General features: G+C 40.3%; 1 protein-coding gene across 2 annotated transcripts in view; it reads right to left on the bottom strand.

Annotated features, from left to right (window-relative positions):
- csmd2 (CUB and Sushi multiple domains 2) overlaps nt 1–17337 on the bottom strand; it is a 275924-nt gene that overhangs the window by 65185 nt on the left and 193402 nt on the right. For both annotated transcript variants that reach the window (XM_023152492.3, XM_023152493.3), the window contains 10 exons: nt 17108–17221; nt 12271–12366; nt 11054–11257; nt 10240–10364; nt 7853–7949; nt 7085–7189; nt 6811–6929; nt 4207–4276; nt 2233–2349; nt 999–1208 (listed from right to left, as the gene is read on the bottom strand). In XM_023152492.3, the coding sequence (XP_023008260.2) occupies nt 999–1208; nt 2233–2349; nt 4207–4276; nt 6811–6929; nt 7085–7189; nt 7853–7949; nt 10240–10364; nt 11054–11257; nt 12271–12366; nt 17108–17221 (1257 nt within the window). The remainder of the gene's footprint in view (nt 1–998; nt 1209–2232; nt 2350–4206; nt 4277–6810; nt 6930–7084; nt 7190–7852; nt 7950–10239; nt 10365–11053; nt 11258–12270; nt 12367–17107; nt 17222–17337) is intronic.

Genomic DNA, 17337 nt, shown 5'->3' on the forward strand with positions numbered 1-17337 from the left:
GTAGCGTGGGTAAATAATTCTTACTTTTCTTATTCCTATTTTTTTTCCTTTTGGATACAAAACCAGGGCAAGCAGTGAGCCTTGAAAAGCACGAATATAAATATGACTAAAGGAATTGATTTCTATGGATCACGGCTTCTCTTTGTAGGAGATAACTCATGCAAATATTGCAAAAAAGGGGAGGGGAGGGCTGGTATTTGCAAATATAATGCTTGAATTTATATGCTAATGTACACATAATTATGTAAATGCACAATGCTACCTTTCGATTTGCTGGCTCGTTTGCTGAATCACAAAACACAAACTTAGTGTGCCTGTTGCATTTGCGGACCGGGGGAATTTATTCCTTGCAGACGTGCAGATATGCAATGAAGCCTTTTATTGGCACATGCTAAAGCAATCTTTGAAGTGATCAGCAGTTTTATATACAGCTATTTATCCGGGGAATTCGCTGCCTCTCTGCGCTGATTAGTTCTTCAGAGTCAGTTATAGCACTAATTCAGTAATGTTATGGCTTTACATGAATAAATTTCACACTGAAGCGACACTAATAGTACTTAAGTGTACTTGCTGAAATAAAAGTAAACACTCCTGAAGATAATGATTGATTCGTTTCCTTCCGCAAGATGAAATTCATCACTGTGGCTTTCACTCTTATACTGATTTTGGAATTGCTTCAATTCACGCAAAATAGCTCTGATATTCTGCATTAGTTCTGATACGTGCATTCGGCACTCCTCTGCTGAATCACATTTCAGTAACAGGAAAAATGGACTGAAGCAGCCTAAAAGTGCCACAGGTGCTGGAGTAACGCATGCAGAACAAAGTAGCTCTAAATATTGATACTGGCCCAGCTCTGCAATGGGTAAAATTTTTTGGTTGTTATTTTTAGTATTAAAAGCATATAATAAGTCTGCTTTCTCAGACATAATCCAAAAGTTCAGATTATATCCCACCTTTAGTCTCCCGATCTTTTAAAAGGCCATTTGGATACCTACCCTGGTACTCAAACCTGAAGCCAGGCTTGTTCTGCGAATGGTCACTATGGAAATAAATTGTGGTCTCGTGAGAGGTGGTGAGAAGGGAAGAGGGAACATCCTGGCCGCTGAATCTGCCAATGACAGCACTTGTTTCCAAGGGCCCATTGCGTATCTCGAGGAAGTCGTGGTTGGCTTCAGTGGAAAAGTTGAGGAACTGTATGTGGGCTCCTGTTTATAAGAAATAGATAATGGCCATTAAAAAACAAAATTGCATTGTTCTCCCAAAAATACTATCAAAGTTAAAGTAGGCGAGTCATTCCGCTTCTTATTATGTGCAGAAAATGGTTGCAATTCAGCCGTAGCACTCAATTGACAAGAGTGAATGGACGAGGCGAAAACAATTGTTTACAATTATTCCAGAAATAAACAAAAATCCTAAAAAAAAAAAAAATGCCAAAAATGAAATGACACTGAATGTCCTTTATTTTTGTTTTTACAGGGGAGCTGATTTACGCATGCTGGTACTCAAGGATTTGTATTGTAGCTTAGTCACATCAGAAACCTACTTGAGTGAATAGGAAGCAGCTTGTTAAGGTGACTGCTGTCAGGTGGCTGCTGCCAGACTGCTGTTGCACATTTCATCCATGAAATAAAAAAGGTAAATGTGGTAAAGTAGATTGTGGTGCTCTTATACTTACTTAAAAAAAGTATGAGAGCACCCCTATTTTGTGCGAGTAGCTAAATGCTGCCCTCACTTATCCCCACCAGAAATATGAGTGCGGATTATTCCTGAGAAGTTGTCATGACAGCTGTATGAACCAATGCAGTTCTATTATACCTTCATGTAGAAAAGAATAGTCGTATTTAGGCTGTGTAACATTCTGGAAGCTAGCACGCTTAAAAGAAGGGCTAATGGTGCTAGCTCTATTAGTGTTAGCCACACCTAGCATAACTAATATAGCATTGTATGTGTATAATGCTACACATTTCAGCAATATTTGAAACACAATTTAATCAAGGCCAACTTCCCCAAAAATGTTTATCCACTATTTTTAGTCTAAGGCTCCAGATAGTTGCATTTATTTTAGACTACCTCTTGAGAGCCTTCCAGACACGACTGTCATTATCACGATAAATCTACATGTATAAACACTGTCACTCCACGGTCCAGCCTTACAAGTTGCATAATTAAAGGTTCTTTAGTGTAGAAATGCCAGCGTGACATGCTGCAAGAGCCTCTCATGTCTCTCACCGTAACCAACTGGCAGGTAGATTCTCCAGGTGCAGTCACTGTTGCTAGGGTAGTTGCCAGGGAAACCGGGACTGAGAATCACGCCCTCCATCTCTTCCCGAATTCCACCACACTGAGCTGGCAGAGTCCAGACAAAGCATTTCATTAACATCCGCAAAAAAGTGATTCAGCCACATTACAACTATTTTACAAAACAATGATCTGCTCAGTCGTCAGATTCATAAAAAAGGATGTGGGTGAGAGAGGTGATGAGGTGCTTGAACATAGAGCACTTGAGATACAGTTTGAGAGGGTCCCAAAGTAAATACTACAAAACCTGGTTGTCATTTACTGAAGTATGATGTAATACTGCTTTTATCTGTGTTTGGGTTTATTTCTCTTTCTTTCTTTAATGCCACCCACTATCTGTAGCAAGCCAAAAAGAACTGTGCACAATGCAGCCTCCCCCTTTTATTTATGTGTTTATTTTATTCTATTTTTGTTTGTTTTGTTTTTGGTGGCTTTTGTTTTTTGTTTTTGTTTGTTTGTTTTTTTGCCTTGTTCACATGGTAGTACTTTTTTTTTTCTTTCTTTTTTGTGCCCATAGATTACACATTCTCCTGCATCCAACTGGTTTGCCACTGCGTGGCGCAACCAGTTTTACAAGGGCAGTATTTGTAATCGCAATTTGAGTTATATTTTTCTGCACTTTTTTTCATATTGGAAAATCATAAATAAAGTTGTCAAAATGTAAAAAAAAAAAAAAAAAAAAAGGATGACCATCCTTTTACTGAAGCATAACAGAGGTGAAAATGAATTTAAAGCCACAATTTTTTCACTCCAGTCAAAATATTTACAGATCTTATTAGCAACGATAAAATGCAATGTATTTTATGTTAAAGATATCAAAATAAACTTAAAAAATACTGATAAATGTGTTAAACATTTAACATCTAAAGATGACAGCAACTGGACAGGGTATCTCAACCACCAATGAACTCTACAGCCACCTCATACTTTTATTAATCACAAGATATGTGATTTAGCGGTGCCAAGTATGGTATACTTTGCTGTTCTTCATCTTCCTCCTTTTATGTTAAACAGCTTATTCAATAAAAGCATTTCTTTGATTGAAATCAAGGACTAAGTCTCAAAAGAGATTAAAAAATGCACGGAAATAATTAGAGGAAAAAGGTGATGAGATCAAAGAGGATGAAAAGAGCAAGAGATCATGTCGCCGAGATGAAAGTGTACTGCAGCTAGTGGTAAAAGAATTAGCTGACTCAATGAAAAAGAATGAAAGAGGCACTGTTGGGAGGGGGAAACAGGCAAACATAGGGGGGAAGATTAAGAAATGAATGGGACAAACAGGCTATGTGTCAAACAGAGAAAATCAAGGTGATGTATCATTGTGTCTCTGCAAGGAACAAGTGAAGGGTTAAATGTAATCCTGTAGCAGTGAAAGCCTGAGGTAATCAGGAAACTGCTGATGCCTGTAAACACGATGAATCTCCCACCGACTTCAACCAATCATGGTGTGAGTTGGAACTAATTAGGGTATAGTAGGTTGCTCCAATAAGTGGAACCACTTTGTCAAGGTGTTCTAACAGACAGGAAACACTTAAAGAGAGGAGCTTTTGCAGTTACTTTCAGCATGTTCGCTCAGCTTTCAAGGTAGCAATATAAATTCACTTTAAAAGTGCAAAAGCGTGCACAGCCTCAAGCAAAAAGACAAACAACTGACTATAACCTTTTCTTTTGCTGTCTTGTTTTAATGATTTTTGATTGGGAACAACCTTGGGAGGAACTTTGTCATCTGCACTATACTGTTTAATAATAAAGTAATTCATTTCAAATACTTTGAATCACCTGGCTGCTGTTCTTTTAAAGCGAAAGATCCCCAATAAAAGGAAAAAGCTGGTATTTAGAAAAGACACAGGAAGCAAACAGGAGGGGGCAAGGACACAAGGAGCAAGTAAAGAAAGGCATTTTTACCTATGCAGAGAGGAGGTGGGTAGTTCCATCGTCTGACAGTTCCAGGCATACAAGTGATGTGCGAGTTCCCCTGCGAGAAGCGTCCATGCACACATGCACAAAGACAAAAGTACAGGGAAAAAAAGAGCAGGCAATGAATTAACTTGTTCGCTCCACTGTCACTCATCTGTTGCTCCAATTATTTGATCCTGCTGCTTTTCTCTGCATGACTTCATGTGGTGCCTAAAAGACTAAATCCATCTGAAGTGACAGAGAACAATAGCGGCATATAAAGAGCATCATACAGAGCGAGAAGAAGACAGGGAAAGAGTGCGGAAAAATTCAAAGTCATTTCTACAAAGCCAAATATGAAAACCTGGCATTTTTCAGAAAATTTAAAAGCACTTAACGCAATTCTTAGAAAATTGTCATGAAAATGGCTTAAAAATGTCACATGTGCATGTTGGAACATAACAGACTGACAAAATAGACTGTTTATAATCAGACAAACCCTGACAGCCAGGCCATTAGAAGTCTTCAAATGTTCAATGTTTTAGAACAAAATCTCAGAAGTCTGTGGCTATAACATTTATTACGAAGGTATTTGTTCAGCATTGAAAGAACAGTAATCCTGAAGCTGGGGATAGGTTTTATGCACAGTCACAGCTATACAGGATATCTTTGTTAGGTCATGACTCGGTATGTCTGGTGTAAAAGCAGAGGAAAAGCAGTCTGCCAGCTGATAGAGTGAACTAACACAGGAGAACGCATTTACAAAACAAATTTAATTAGAAATGCTGTACAATTTATTTATTAGACCTCAGTGATAAAAATAATGTGATCTGATGAGCAATGCTAAACATAAACACACACAAAAAAATATTGTTAATCCTTGTGAAGCTGACTGTTCGCACATTGTTCCCAAAACCTTTTTGGAAATTTGGTAATTTTAGGGAAACACGTCACTGCCACCGGACCAATCGAGCTTACTGAATGAAGTCTACTGAAAGGAAAATGCTAAGCACAACTAGTGAGAAAATAGGAGTGACGTAAATCCAACCTGGCATTTTAATGTGAGAACAAGGAGTGAAAACTGACAGAGACACATAGTCTCAATGGAGTACAAATAGAATTTGTGTGAACTACTGTACCCAGTGTTCTCCTCCGATGTCACCATCTGTCTCCTGAAGGACAGATGACTTCAGGAGCACTTTTTTGAAGGGAATACAGAATTCTGATTTCTCAGCACACAAGCGTCACGGCCTTCATATTATAGCTAATAAACCGAGGACACTTGTCAACATGCCTACTTTGAATTTGGATGGTAACTTTCTTATAAGCTTATTGGGAAGTTTAGAGGTATAAAATTACAAAACTAGTAAGTTACATAATGAAATGTAACTCTTGCTTATAGATATTACTTACATTTTATGAATGTACAACACAGCTTCACTGTTGGTCGTAAGGTGTTATGCAGCCAATTGTGACTAAATGTGTCTGCAGCCCTAGCTGGCGGCAGCACCACCGTCTCTGTGACAGCAAGTTGGTAAGAAGGCAGAAGGTAAGACAGATGACAGCTGTGCTAATCAGGGCAGCTCTTCATCTAGAAAACAGTTCTATTTGTGTCAGTGAAACTGAAATATAACACTCGGCCACAGCAGTGTGTAATTATATTCTGCGCCACCGTGTTTCTATTTACCAAAGGAATACTGATAATGCTAGCGCTGCTAATGTTATCGTCACAAATCAGACAGTATATCACAATGTGCGCAATGTCATGCACACTGCAAAGTCCCACACATTTCAGTGCCATTTAATATATCACATTATTAAATAATCTGATTATGAATTTGTGTGTTTAAGTCTCACTCTTGTCTGTGTGAAGTTTCTGACTTTAAGTCTATCTAGTACCATTTTTCTTCATCATCAGCTGATATTAGCTATTGTGGCTACTTATTTGCTAGCATTTATCATGGCCAGTGGATGAAAGCAGAACTAGGAAAATCACTTGAACCATGATATGAGAAGTGATATTGAATAGTTGAATTGACACTGTCCACTATTCTTGGCAATACACGTTTGCCAAAAACACAACAACCAGCTGATCCAATAAGAGTCAGATATAACGTAAATGGGTAAATACACAATTACACATAATACACGTTGGGGAAATCCGTTTTGTCTCTGAAATAAAGAAGAGCTTGGCTTTTTAAATCACTAGTGTCAGTCATCAGTATAGGTCTTAAAATCCCATATTGGTCATGATTTACTTCCAAGTTAGTCATCTGGCTTTTACAGAACATAATACAGAACCCATACATGGCACCTGTTAAAGCCAAAGCCAGGGTACTGCCTACCTTATTGCAAGTTTGCAACAGACTATAGAGAATAAAAGTGATCACTTGCAAGAAAAATTGAAATGAACTAAAATAGCCAGAAGACCAAGTCCATCTATTCAACTTCTGTTTCTCTTTTTCTTGTGCCGTAAAAAAAAACAAAAAACTGCAGCATGAGCAAGCAAGTGAACAAAAGCAGGGCTGACAAGACAGACACTATCGAAGGTGAGATTCAGCTTATTTTCGATGGTCATACATGACAGAACTATATGAAAGTTGGAGAGTTTACCTGTAGCGTATATCCTGGTTCACAATGGAATGACACCACGTTATTCATCTGAAGGCGCTCTCCAACCTTGATACCATTCATAGGAACTACAGGCTCTGGACAGTTAGTCAAAGACACGGCTAAGTGGATGATGAATGGAAACAAAAATATGGAGAGGGAGAAACAAAAAGAAATATCAAATTACAACAAGAGAAAATATCAAATAAACCTTAATGTCACTCTAAGAAGAAACAACCACTGTTTGAAGAACATGTTTTTTTCCCACACCACTTACTTTTGTATTCCAGCCTGAATCCAGCTGCAGACACACTGATATCAGAGAAAAAGTGGAGGTAGAGTTGGTTGGAGGTGCTGTTGAGCAGAGCTGGGACCGTCGTGCCTTTGCGAGAAGATTAACAGTGGAGTTCAGGAATGCTATCTCCTCTATAGCTGCTCACTATAACTAACTATGCGTGAGTTGCAGGCAAACAGCTGAAAAGCGCGTCTGTTAGCGGCACAATGGTACGACCCATTGACTTTTTCACAAGTAGAGAATTTATTCCAATATTTTAGCAAGTGTTCAGATGATAAAAACCAAAAACTGTTCCAAAAGAGAGAAAAAACTGTAACCTGATATTAGCAACTCAAACTAGTGTGCCACTTTTCTGTCATCTCTTTACTTCAGGGCAGATCTAACATTTACTTTTGGTCTTGCTCCAAGTATAAGTTCCCTGTTGTTGCATTCTCGCTCTGACAGGAGTCGCAAAGATACTGTAACCAAACATTTGCCTCAACTCCACAAAGAATAACATAACCTTTGTCCAAAGGCAGCAAGATTTGTACCAGATTAGAACTGAACCTGAGCTACATGTGGCAGCCATCTTTTTTTTTCTAAAGAAATCTATGCTTTGGTTAGTAAACACAATATCTCTTCCAGACTGCAGGCTCTGCTCTGTGAAAAGTAATGAGGCTGTTTTCAAAATATGTTTTATGTCCAAGGTTGCACACATTAGACACGTTGAGGAAAATAAAGGGATATATAGAAATGCATATCCGGCAATACCCGAGAAGCTGCCAAGCATGGTGTCAGTGTTGTCGCCTCCGTCAAACACCTCCAGCGAATCCCAGTTCTGCTCTGTCACAAAGCTGATTACCTGGATCTGAGGCAGGGAACAGACAGGGAGAAAGAGGGGGCGGTAGAGGAACACAATTAGTGAAATGTAGACCAAAAAAAACAGTAAGGAAAGAAAGAGAGAGGGATGAGGGAGCAGATCTGGGAGGATTATGGGCAAGAAAATTAGAACGAAAGAAAGTATGTGAAGCTAGTTACTGTAAGTCAAGGACTAAAAACATGGTATTTGGTTATATCTACTCTTCCTTTAGGGTAAGGCCTGAAAAAACATAACCCTGCAGAGTGATTAATAGTCCAAGTATGAAAAAAAGATATTTCTATGTACAGCTCACTGGGGTTCCAGAGAAAACAACAGTAGTTAAGATTGCTGCGACAGCCTCTCAGAGTATACAGACATTTTTAATTCACTTCAAAATACATAAAGAGGACACGAAATGTCTGAAAAGCCAAAGAATAAGACACGATTAATAAGGCAATGCTTAATTAGACTCGCCTCCTTTTCCGACTGCGTTCAAGTGGTGGGAATTGGATTTTAAATTAAGAAGACTGTGCGACATGTGGCGAATGCTGAATATTCTTCAAAGAGACTAAATCTACAAATGACAGTTGCGACCAGTAGGAAGACCAAAATACCACATGCTATAAGAGTAGCAGTCTAGATACCAAAACTTATTTTGCTGTTAAAACAGAAAAAAAAAAACAGTAAAACATGCCAAATTCTATGAAACTGACAATGGATTTTGTTTTCCTCAGTCTTTGTTGTCCTTTCTTTTTCCCCCCACTCTCCTTCCCATCCTCCCCTTTTTTGTTCCCTCTCACGTCCATTCCTCTGCTGTCTTCTCTGCTTCTGATGGTTATAGATCGGATATGAGCCAATTAAGGGGGCTGTAGGGGCGCTGGTGCACCGGGCTCCCAGAGAGACGAGGCAGATCACAGATTGATCTTTCATTAGGGGGCCACAGCAAATGTGCCAGCAAGGCACCTCGCTCCTTTAAGTTCTCTTCTAGATCGTGACACTCCAATCTAATGTGTTTCGGGGAGCTGGTGGAGGAGAGCAATGGAAGGCAACAAGAAAAAAGATGTCTGCATAAAAGAGAAGGAACAGGGGGGCAGGATTCTGCTGCAGAGACATAGATACAGAGCCGTAAACTCTCTTAAGTTTGCAGTGACCGTGTAGCAAATGTGCAAATGTGTCTCTCTCTGTAGAAATATTACAAAGAAAAATGATGGCATACTATCATTTGACTGTACCTCCAAAGTGAGAAATGCGTATGTAAGTTTTGTGCTGTTTACCTTTTGGAGGATTACACAGTGTCAGCTCTCTGCTGTTATTTCTGGTCTACTTCCCCTCCAAACAAATGCTGGCGTGAAGTGTGGCATGCTAAGTGTGCCTTTGGGCCATGTTGTGTATTTGACCTGCAAGGACAGTCAGCTGAGGTAGGGGAGCTAATAGCTGAGGGACGCCACTGAGGTTATTAAGCACAGAAGCTGAAGCATAAGCCTAAAAACTTTTCTGCCAGGCAGATCCACAGGGACCTTGCCCAGGTTCCATGAGATTCCATCACGCACGCATCGCGGAATAAGAATATGCAAACTGAATTAACTCCCGGGAAAGGAAAAGGAAAGTAATTGAAGAGGTGATTATAGGAAAATTTATTTCAGGTTGTACAATCTGAAGGTTCTGGTATAGTGATCTGCCAAATTAAATTCGGAGCCTTTAAAAAGGCCCAGAGACACTATCACCTCACAGCTCCCCACAACTGAGAGGCCTGTAAAAGCAATACCTTTATATACTGTGTGCAGCACCATTAATTGGTCTTTGGTAAGCTGAAAGCATCTCGTCACACAGAGGTCTGTTGTCAAAACAACAAGGATCATAAAGGCTAGAAGCTAGAGGTGGACAACCACTGTGAATGGCTTTAAAAAAGTGGTCAGAGACAGTTTTAGAAAGATTACTCTGCATGCTCAAGAACAGGCTGCTGTAGCTCAGACAATGAAAGCTAATGTGTTGGCAGAAAAACAAATGTGGTCTTACACTTATATCCTTTATGTCTATAGGAAACCTATAGAAAACCTTCACCAACCCAGAACCCCAGCATAGATGCCAAACTCTAACTATAACATGCCGTTGTAAAATATTTTCAAATGTGATTTTACTTTCCATAAATATAATCAGAGCGGGGTTTCCTTGGGCAACATGTGGAATTGGAAAGGGATTTAGGGGACTGACTGCTAACGTTGGTGAATCTGCCTCTGGTTTACCAATCCTAGCATCCAGGAGGTGGTCTGATGCCTACCAGAAACTTTATTGTACAAACCTGGATTCCTGATCCTTCGGGAACTGTGATCTTCCACACACAGTTGAGGCTGTTGAGGTAGGGCTCAGGAAATCCAGGAGATAAGATGGTGCCAGTTCGCTGGGTCAGATTACCTCCACATGGAACTGTGAGATAAGAGGATGAGGTTAAGGTCTAAGTTACTTTAACAGTGTGCAAAATGCAAAGAGAAACAGATCATGTAATAAACATGCTCATATCAGAACCAGAATCAAAATGTACACGACGACGACATGCTGTACATGATCCGCCTGGTTTGTGCTTGCACACACAAACTCCTAAGGAGTGTTTACAGTCCTCAGACATTGTCCTCCCAGCTTGTCTTGTTCAAGTCACATCTGGCGACAGCACAGGAGCATCTGCTTCAGCTGTAAGCTGTGTATGAGAGTGTGTCTTCGTATAAGCATGTTGGTTTCTGTGTGCGCATCTGTGTGTGTGTGTGTATGTCCATCGGTGTGTATTTGTGACCCTGAGCAGTGCCTGCCACCTGCTCGTTGCATGGCTGAATCTCACTGTATAGCTACAGGCGATGGCTGGCAGCCCACATCTGTGTCAAGATGGAAGCTTGAAGCTCAAAATATCAAGTATGTGAACCAGACAGAAGGAGAGAGTGAGTGAAAAGGCAAATAAACTGAGGTAGAAAGAAAACAAAAAGAATCAGAACTCAGCTCAGGATTAGAGTCCAGTTAAACAAATGCTTATATTAGGATATCAAACACGTGGAGTTAAAGCTTACAGCCTGACTTTAAAACAAGTGTGTGTATGTTTTTGTGTGTTTTAAGTATCCGTGTCCTACCTATGCAGCTGGGTATCGAGCTGTTCCATTGTGCCAGGGCATTGGGAACGGTTAAACATTCGATAGCGCTCGATCCCTCCAGGACGTAACCAGGGCTGCACTCGAAGCGGACCACGGCGCCGACGGCAAAGTTGTTACCCATTCGTCTGCCATTTCGGGGCTCGGGGACTGAGCTGCACTGGGTGGCGCTGGTCCGCGGCACGGCTGTGAACAGGTAGGATGGTGATGTGATTTGATTTGAGTCATTATGCAGGATACTTTAAATTAAATAATGTGTAAAAGGCTGCTGTGCTTCTACGTAACCTGGAGTTAGAGATACCGACCTACTATGCTTTACATTTGAGTAGGGGCTCAAGCAGTTTTAGTTCCTTGCCTTTTAAACCAGGAGTCTTCTGATTGGCTCCCTCAATAAAAACAGAACATATGACCAACTGTGTGCCTGAGATGAACATATTAGGAATCTCCACCTTTGTTTACATCATCCAGAGCCAAAGGTGGAGAAGTCTGTTGTTTCTAAGCATTTACAACCCATGAAACTTTATCTTTTGACTCACATGGATTACCTGCACATACGGCGTCATGCTAATTATTTAAAACTTATTATTTCACCATGACAGGAAAAAAAAAAGAGCATAGCAGCTACTCTTTAAATGTAAACTACCTACACATTTAATATACAATAGAAAAATCTCACTACTTGATTTTGTGATTTCTTTTTAGTGTCTATGTCAGTGTGATCACAATGCCCAGAACAGACAATACAAAATATGATATTCAGCTCTGCTTTTTCCTTGGCGTTGTTTCAGCGTACTTGCCAAAAAGAAAAGAAAAAAAGAAAAAAAAAGTATTATTTATTCATTAAACATTCTTCGGGGCTGCCACTGCCTTTGGATATCTACAGCAAATGTCATTTCTGGTACAGTGCACTGTTTAAGGGAAATAAGAATTCAAAAAAGCCCCTCTTGGGGGGGAAAAGAACAACGGGAGAGTTTAAGCACAACTTTTTCGCACAGCTTCTGCAGATGCATGCGCTCGAGCACATCACGGCTGAGACAGCGGCTGAAGGTGAATCCTTGCAAAATCACTCAGCAAGTCATCTGATATGGACACGGAGGGGGGGTGTTCGAAGAGAGGGAATTAAAAAAAAGGTAACAGAATTTGTTTCGGAGTGTGTGATTGCGCGTGTGTGTGTGTGTGTGTGTGTGTTGCACACTCACCCTGATAGACCAGATGGAATCCTCTAGAGCTGGATTGGCCTTTGGAGGTAAAGCGGATCAGGATTTGGTTGGAGGTTGCTAATGGCAACGACTCACCTGCGATAAGATCAAGGTTTTTTAGCAAACAAATTTTTAGCAAAACGCTTTGTTCTGCATCAGTTTACGTTTGTGTTGCTTTCTGGTCACTGAATCACCAGCTCTGTTAATTTCCTCCCTCCTGAATGTGAATCCTGGAGACTATTTTTAGGAACTCGTTCTGCACATCCAGCATGAAAATTAAAGAAATGCAAGAGCTAGGGAATCTGCAATGACTGAGGGAAAGAGGACATTCTGTAGGTCTCTGGATATGGATATATTTAGAAGTGCTATTCATGTACTGCATTGCAGGAAAGTGCAAAGAGGAAAAAAAAACACGTAGGTATCTCATCCAAGTGAAATCTTGCTGTTTGGTCTAGAGCTGTGCTCGGTGATGTTACGCTTTCACAGAAAAACTCACTGGGGTGAAAATATAACATGCTTATAGAAGGCTTTGCACCATCTGTGGTGCATGCAAATGCATGTTGATTATTCAGATTAGCTTAATACTTTGCAGCCACAGAGTACTCTGTTTATCTTCCATACCTGTAGGAAAGCCAGAAATATCTGTCAGGTACATTGTGACTAAATGGTAATCTTGCTTATTGGCACTGATAGCATTGTGTGAGGGTGCAGCTGAGCCTCTGACTGCAGTCTGCCTATACCAAGTGATGTCCCGAAGCGTAAAACCTGCATTTGATCAGCGTTTGAGCCTCACTCTCTATCATGTTCTTGTTTTTCCCGGTTTGATAATTGTTTGTGTTATTCCAGCTGGGCTAAGGCAACTCACATTCCAATTTTTAGTTCTCAAGAGTTCCTCAGTTCCCCAATAATTTATAAGGTGGGGTGTCAGATGACTTTTAAGCGCTGGAGAAGCAGCTGCAGTGACCAGACCTCCTGTGACTTTTTGTCCCGGGCTGTTTCCGAATTACGGAATCAAATTCAAGGTTGCATTTTTCACCTGCTGCCTAAGGCTCTCCACAATCAAGCTCCTGGAAGTCTTACTGTACAGCTTAAATTGCTTTGGGTAATTGGTGTGAGCAGGCCTTTTGATAGTGCTCTTTGTTCTTTGGGTATAAAATTTGATTTTTAAACTACACGCAAGGACAGTTTACTAAGAATTTAAGGGGTTCGCCACATTACGAGACTCTTTACTCTAATAGCATTAGTCAAATAAAATGTGATTATACTGAGGTCAAAAACATCTAACTGTGAAACAAATCCTGAGAGTACGTTTTTGTTTTGTTTTTTAATCCCTAAAAATTACCCATACGATCCCCTGCAATCCCCATTAGCCCATATTGTAATTACACAAAAGGAGAACCCCCATGATGTATCCAGTGTGGTGTAAAATTTGTTGACTGACACAGAACATGATACAAAGCGTGATCATCTCTGTCTCTGCCTCTCTGTCTTTCTCTCAGTGTGGTGTTGACTGGCGTTCTGCTGTGAATCTCATTACTCTATGTCTGCTTGCTGTCACACTGTAGTGGGAGGCAGACGTGCTTAACCTCAGAGGCAACATCTGTGTGTGGATGTGTGCGTGTCTGTGTTAGTGAGTCTCAGTGAGTCTGCTCTGTGCTCTTAGGCTTTCTGAGAGCTTCTGCACCTTTAAATGCAGTGTCCTGAGATAGCTCCAGCGGCACAGTTTCTTAATGAGTCATCACCGTGAATGTTCAGGTTCCACTGCTGGATCCCAGAGCACGCTGGCTAGTTTATTAGAGGAACCCTTGCTGTGTGCTGTCATGGTGACAGTGTTTCATAATTTGCTGCACAGGGCAAGTATCCGTGCAGTAAGAGCAAACACGTGTCAGCATGTAACTTACTGGCTCTCTGGCCATTGTCCAGCATCCCGACCACTTTGTCCTTAAAATGATCTTCAGCACTGACATGTGAAAGGCTAACGAGGTCAAGTCTGACTTTGGCTGGGATCAGTGCCTGAATTTCAATGCTAGTTACTTCTGTGCACTGATAAACAGCGTCAGCGAGAAAAATTCTGGTTGTTAAAAATCACAACTAAACAACAGGTTTAGAGTTAAAAAAAAGAGTTAGTCAAGTGCGGATATCAGGTGGTGAATTTTAATTCTTAAGTTACATTTTGTGTTTATTCTGCAGTGAGCTGAAAGGGGACTTTAGCAAACTCTAGTCCTATATGGCCAGGAGAGAGACAACTGCCATTTTCTTCCCTTTTTTCTTTTTTTCAAATCGATTATTAAAAAATTAGCATTTAGATAGGTGTCCTTGATTTCTTGAATCAGTCATTTTGTTCTTCTCTTTTCTAATTCACACCTTTTTTTACTGTTAATTTATTCCAAATTTCATTTCTTCTTATTTTATTCTGTTTGTCCCCACTGCCTCTGATAACTCCGAATCACTGGCATTTCTCTGTAGAGAAAGTATTTTACCTCAATAAGCATAAAAGGAATGAAAGCATACAGCTGAATACTTGACTGAGATCATTTAGTAGAGAATCTGTTTTTCAAGGTCTGCATAATTACAGAAAAATGCTCCGTGCTTTGACTTCTGTGATTTAACATGTTTGGCAAATGCCATCCTGCCATTAACCAAAAACCCCAAACTGTACTGTACATACTGATAATGTCTATTATTTTGACATGACAGCATGTGTGACGAAAAACAGATTCAACTGAAAACACAGGAGACAAAAGTTCCACAATCTAAATCAGAGTAGAAACAAGAACTGATCAAATAATGGTATTAATAAAGTCTACCAGCTAAAGTAAGTGTGGACCTGATAAGAACCATGTAAAACAAGGACAGGAAGTGGGTGAAAATAAGGTGAAATACATCAGAAAAAAAATAAATAAAAAGAATGAAGCTAATTCCGTGCGATGTACGCTTGCAGATGTAAATGTTAGTAGATTTGTAAGCTTTGCTGCTTTGGTATGGTGAATGGAGATACATGATTCTGGTTTGTGCCTAATTCAGTGGCAACGTGTGGGCTAAAATCTCTCTTCCCTTGCCAAAGTGTGTCAGCTTTGCTCTGCCATGCCTGGTTAGATAGCTCTGCGAACCTGCTGCCTCGAGTCCGTAGTTAATATAGCATCCTGTTTATTGAGCTGTAAACTGGATTTTCTGAGGCTGCCCTGGACACAAACCAAAGTAATCATTTTGCTTTTGTCAAGCCACAGGGCGAGGGCAGGCTGAGACGGAGGGGTGCCCTAAACTCGGCACCTTTTCACTCACACCCTCTTCAGAGGTCGAACCTCCCCGACTACAGCCATTGCTTTTATAGCCTATCAGTGCAGTTGTAGTATTTATGACATCCATTCATCAAAAATAATATGGCACACATTTAGTTATTTTTCGCCTTTTAACTTTTAACCTTAAAACTGTTGTCCTTTTTTACCATATTCCACTCTCATAACTCTCTTTTAGTGAGTTGTGTGCGTATGTGTGCTCCACTTTCTGTAGACATCTACTCAGCACTGCTACACAAGTGGGCTCTTTATACACTAGTGACACACGAACCACTGTGTTGTATTTGTCTGCAACACGCACTTGATTCAAATATGACAGTATAGGTTAAGTTTAAGTTTGGACGCTGACCTAATGACAGAAAACAAAAACTGGAATTAAGTTACCAAACAAACCGAACATGGATTGTCTGGTTAAAGCAGTACTATCTACGTGCCGTAGCTCATCATCTGTGGCTTAGAAGCACTAGCAGAACTACACTGTGCAAGTCTAGCTTTGCAGACACGGCCAAATAAATGACTGAATTTAAGATTATTTAGCACCACTCATGAATGTAATGGGAAGAGACAGATATCAGCTCAAAAAAAGTGAAGGTAAAGTGCTTGTTTAAATGTATTTGAATCATAACATCATTACGAAACTTGAAGGTTTTCCTGTAATTGCTAATGTCATTAGGTAGGTTGAGCTCCAGGAATACAATTATTACTTTTTTTTTGTGAGGTCACTCTCTACCGGCCACCTATTGCAAATATGCAATAGTTTTAAAGGGAAGCATTCACACGTGCTCACAGGCATGTGAGGGCATCGTATTGCAATATATATGGAACGAGTGCAACACCGTTACTTTACATAGCAAGCTGTTAGCGGCTGACGTCATAAACCCTTAAAGATCCTTTAGCTCCCAGCAAGACCCTGTGTTTACAATCTCTGCTTCCATTTCTTTGTATATCATAATATATTATCTTATTTATCTTTCCATGTAACAATTAATATAAAAAAAAGTATCTATCCAGTTGTTCCACTAGTTTAAAAAAGTAGAAGTTATAGCATAAACAGGCACCTTGTGGATCACTGCACTTGTTTGCCTACATAACTACATAATTTGTGTAATACCAATTCAGGTGTACGCTCATGCAAGGCTTGAGCCTGTCTGTAGATATGTTATCCCTGTGACTCCTGTTGTCACTGGTGAATTGTGTTACAGCTCAGTGGAGCCCACCTGCAGCCACCGCGGTTCTGTCTGCGTCAGCACTGTGTCTCTGAGTTTAAACGGATCCTTGTGAGAAGGATAAGTCTAAGACAACAATTTTATTCAGTCCCCTGTCATGTCAAGAATAATGGCTTCAAATAGTCAAACCACTGTTACTGATTTGGAACGAGCTAGTGCTGAAGATGAAACAAAGCTATACAAATGTGCATGAGTCACGTCTTGCCTACCTCTAGTTGCATGCAAATAGCTTCTATTTTTTGCCTCCCTCAAGTTTGATACCTGCTGAAATCGGAATCGCGTATTCAGGCATCTGAAATGTGCGTGTGTGGGTACCTGTGTGTGCTCCAGAGAGCGAGCTAAGAACGCGGGAGTGCTGCGTTGCCCCATCGTAAACCTCCACGATGTCATTCAGGGCCGTCTGGAAGAAGGCGAACTGACTGAAGACCACTAGGAAAAACAGACGCAGTCATGAAATTGACATCAGAGAAGAAATGACTCAAAAACAAAACAAAATAAAAGTACTCATCATCCAAAAGAATATTTTCAACACCGTTTGTAATCAA

This window comes from Maylandia zebra, linkage group LG22 (assembly GCF_041146795.1).
Source record: "Maylandia zebra isolate NMK-2024a linkage group LG22, Mzebra_GT3a, whole genome shotgun sequence".
Lineage (NCBI taxonomy): Eukaryota > Metazoa > Chordata > Actinopteri > Cichliformes > Cichlidae > Maylandia > Maylandia zebra.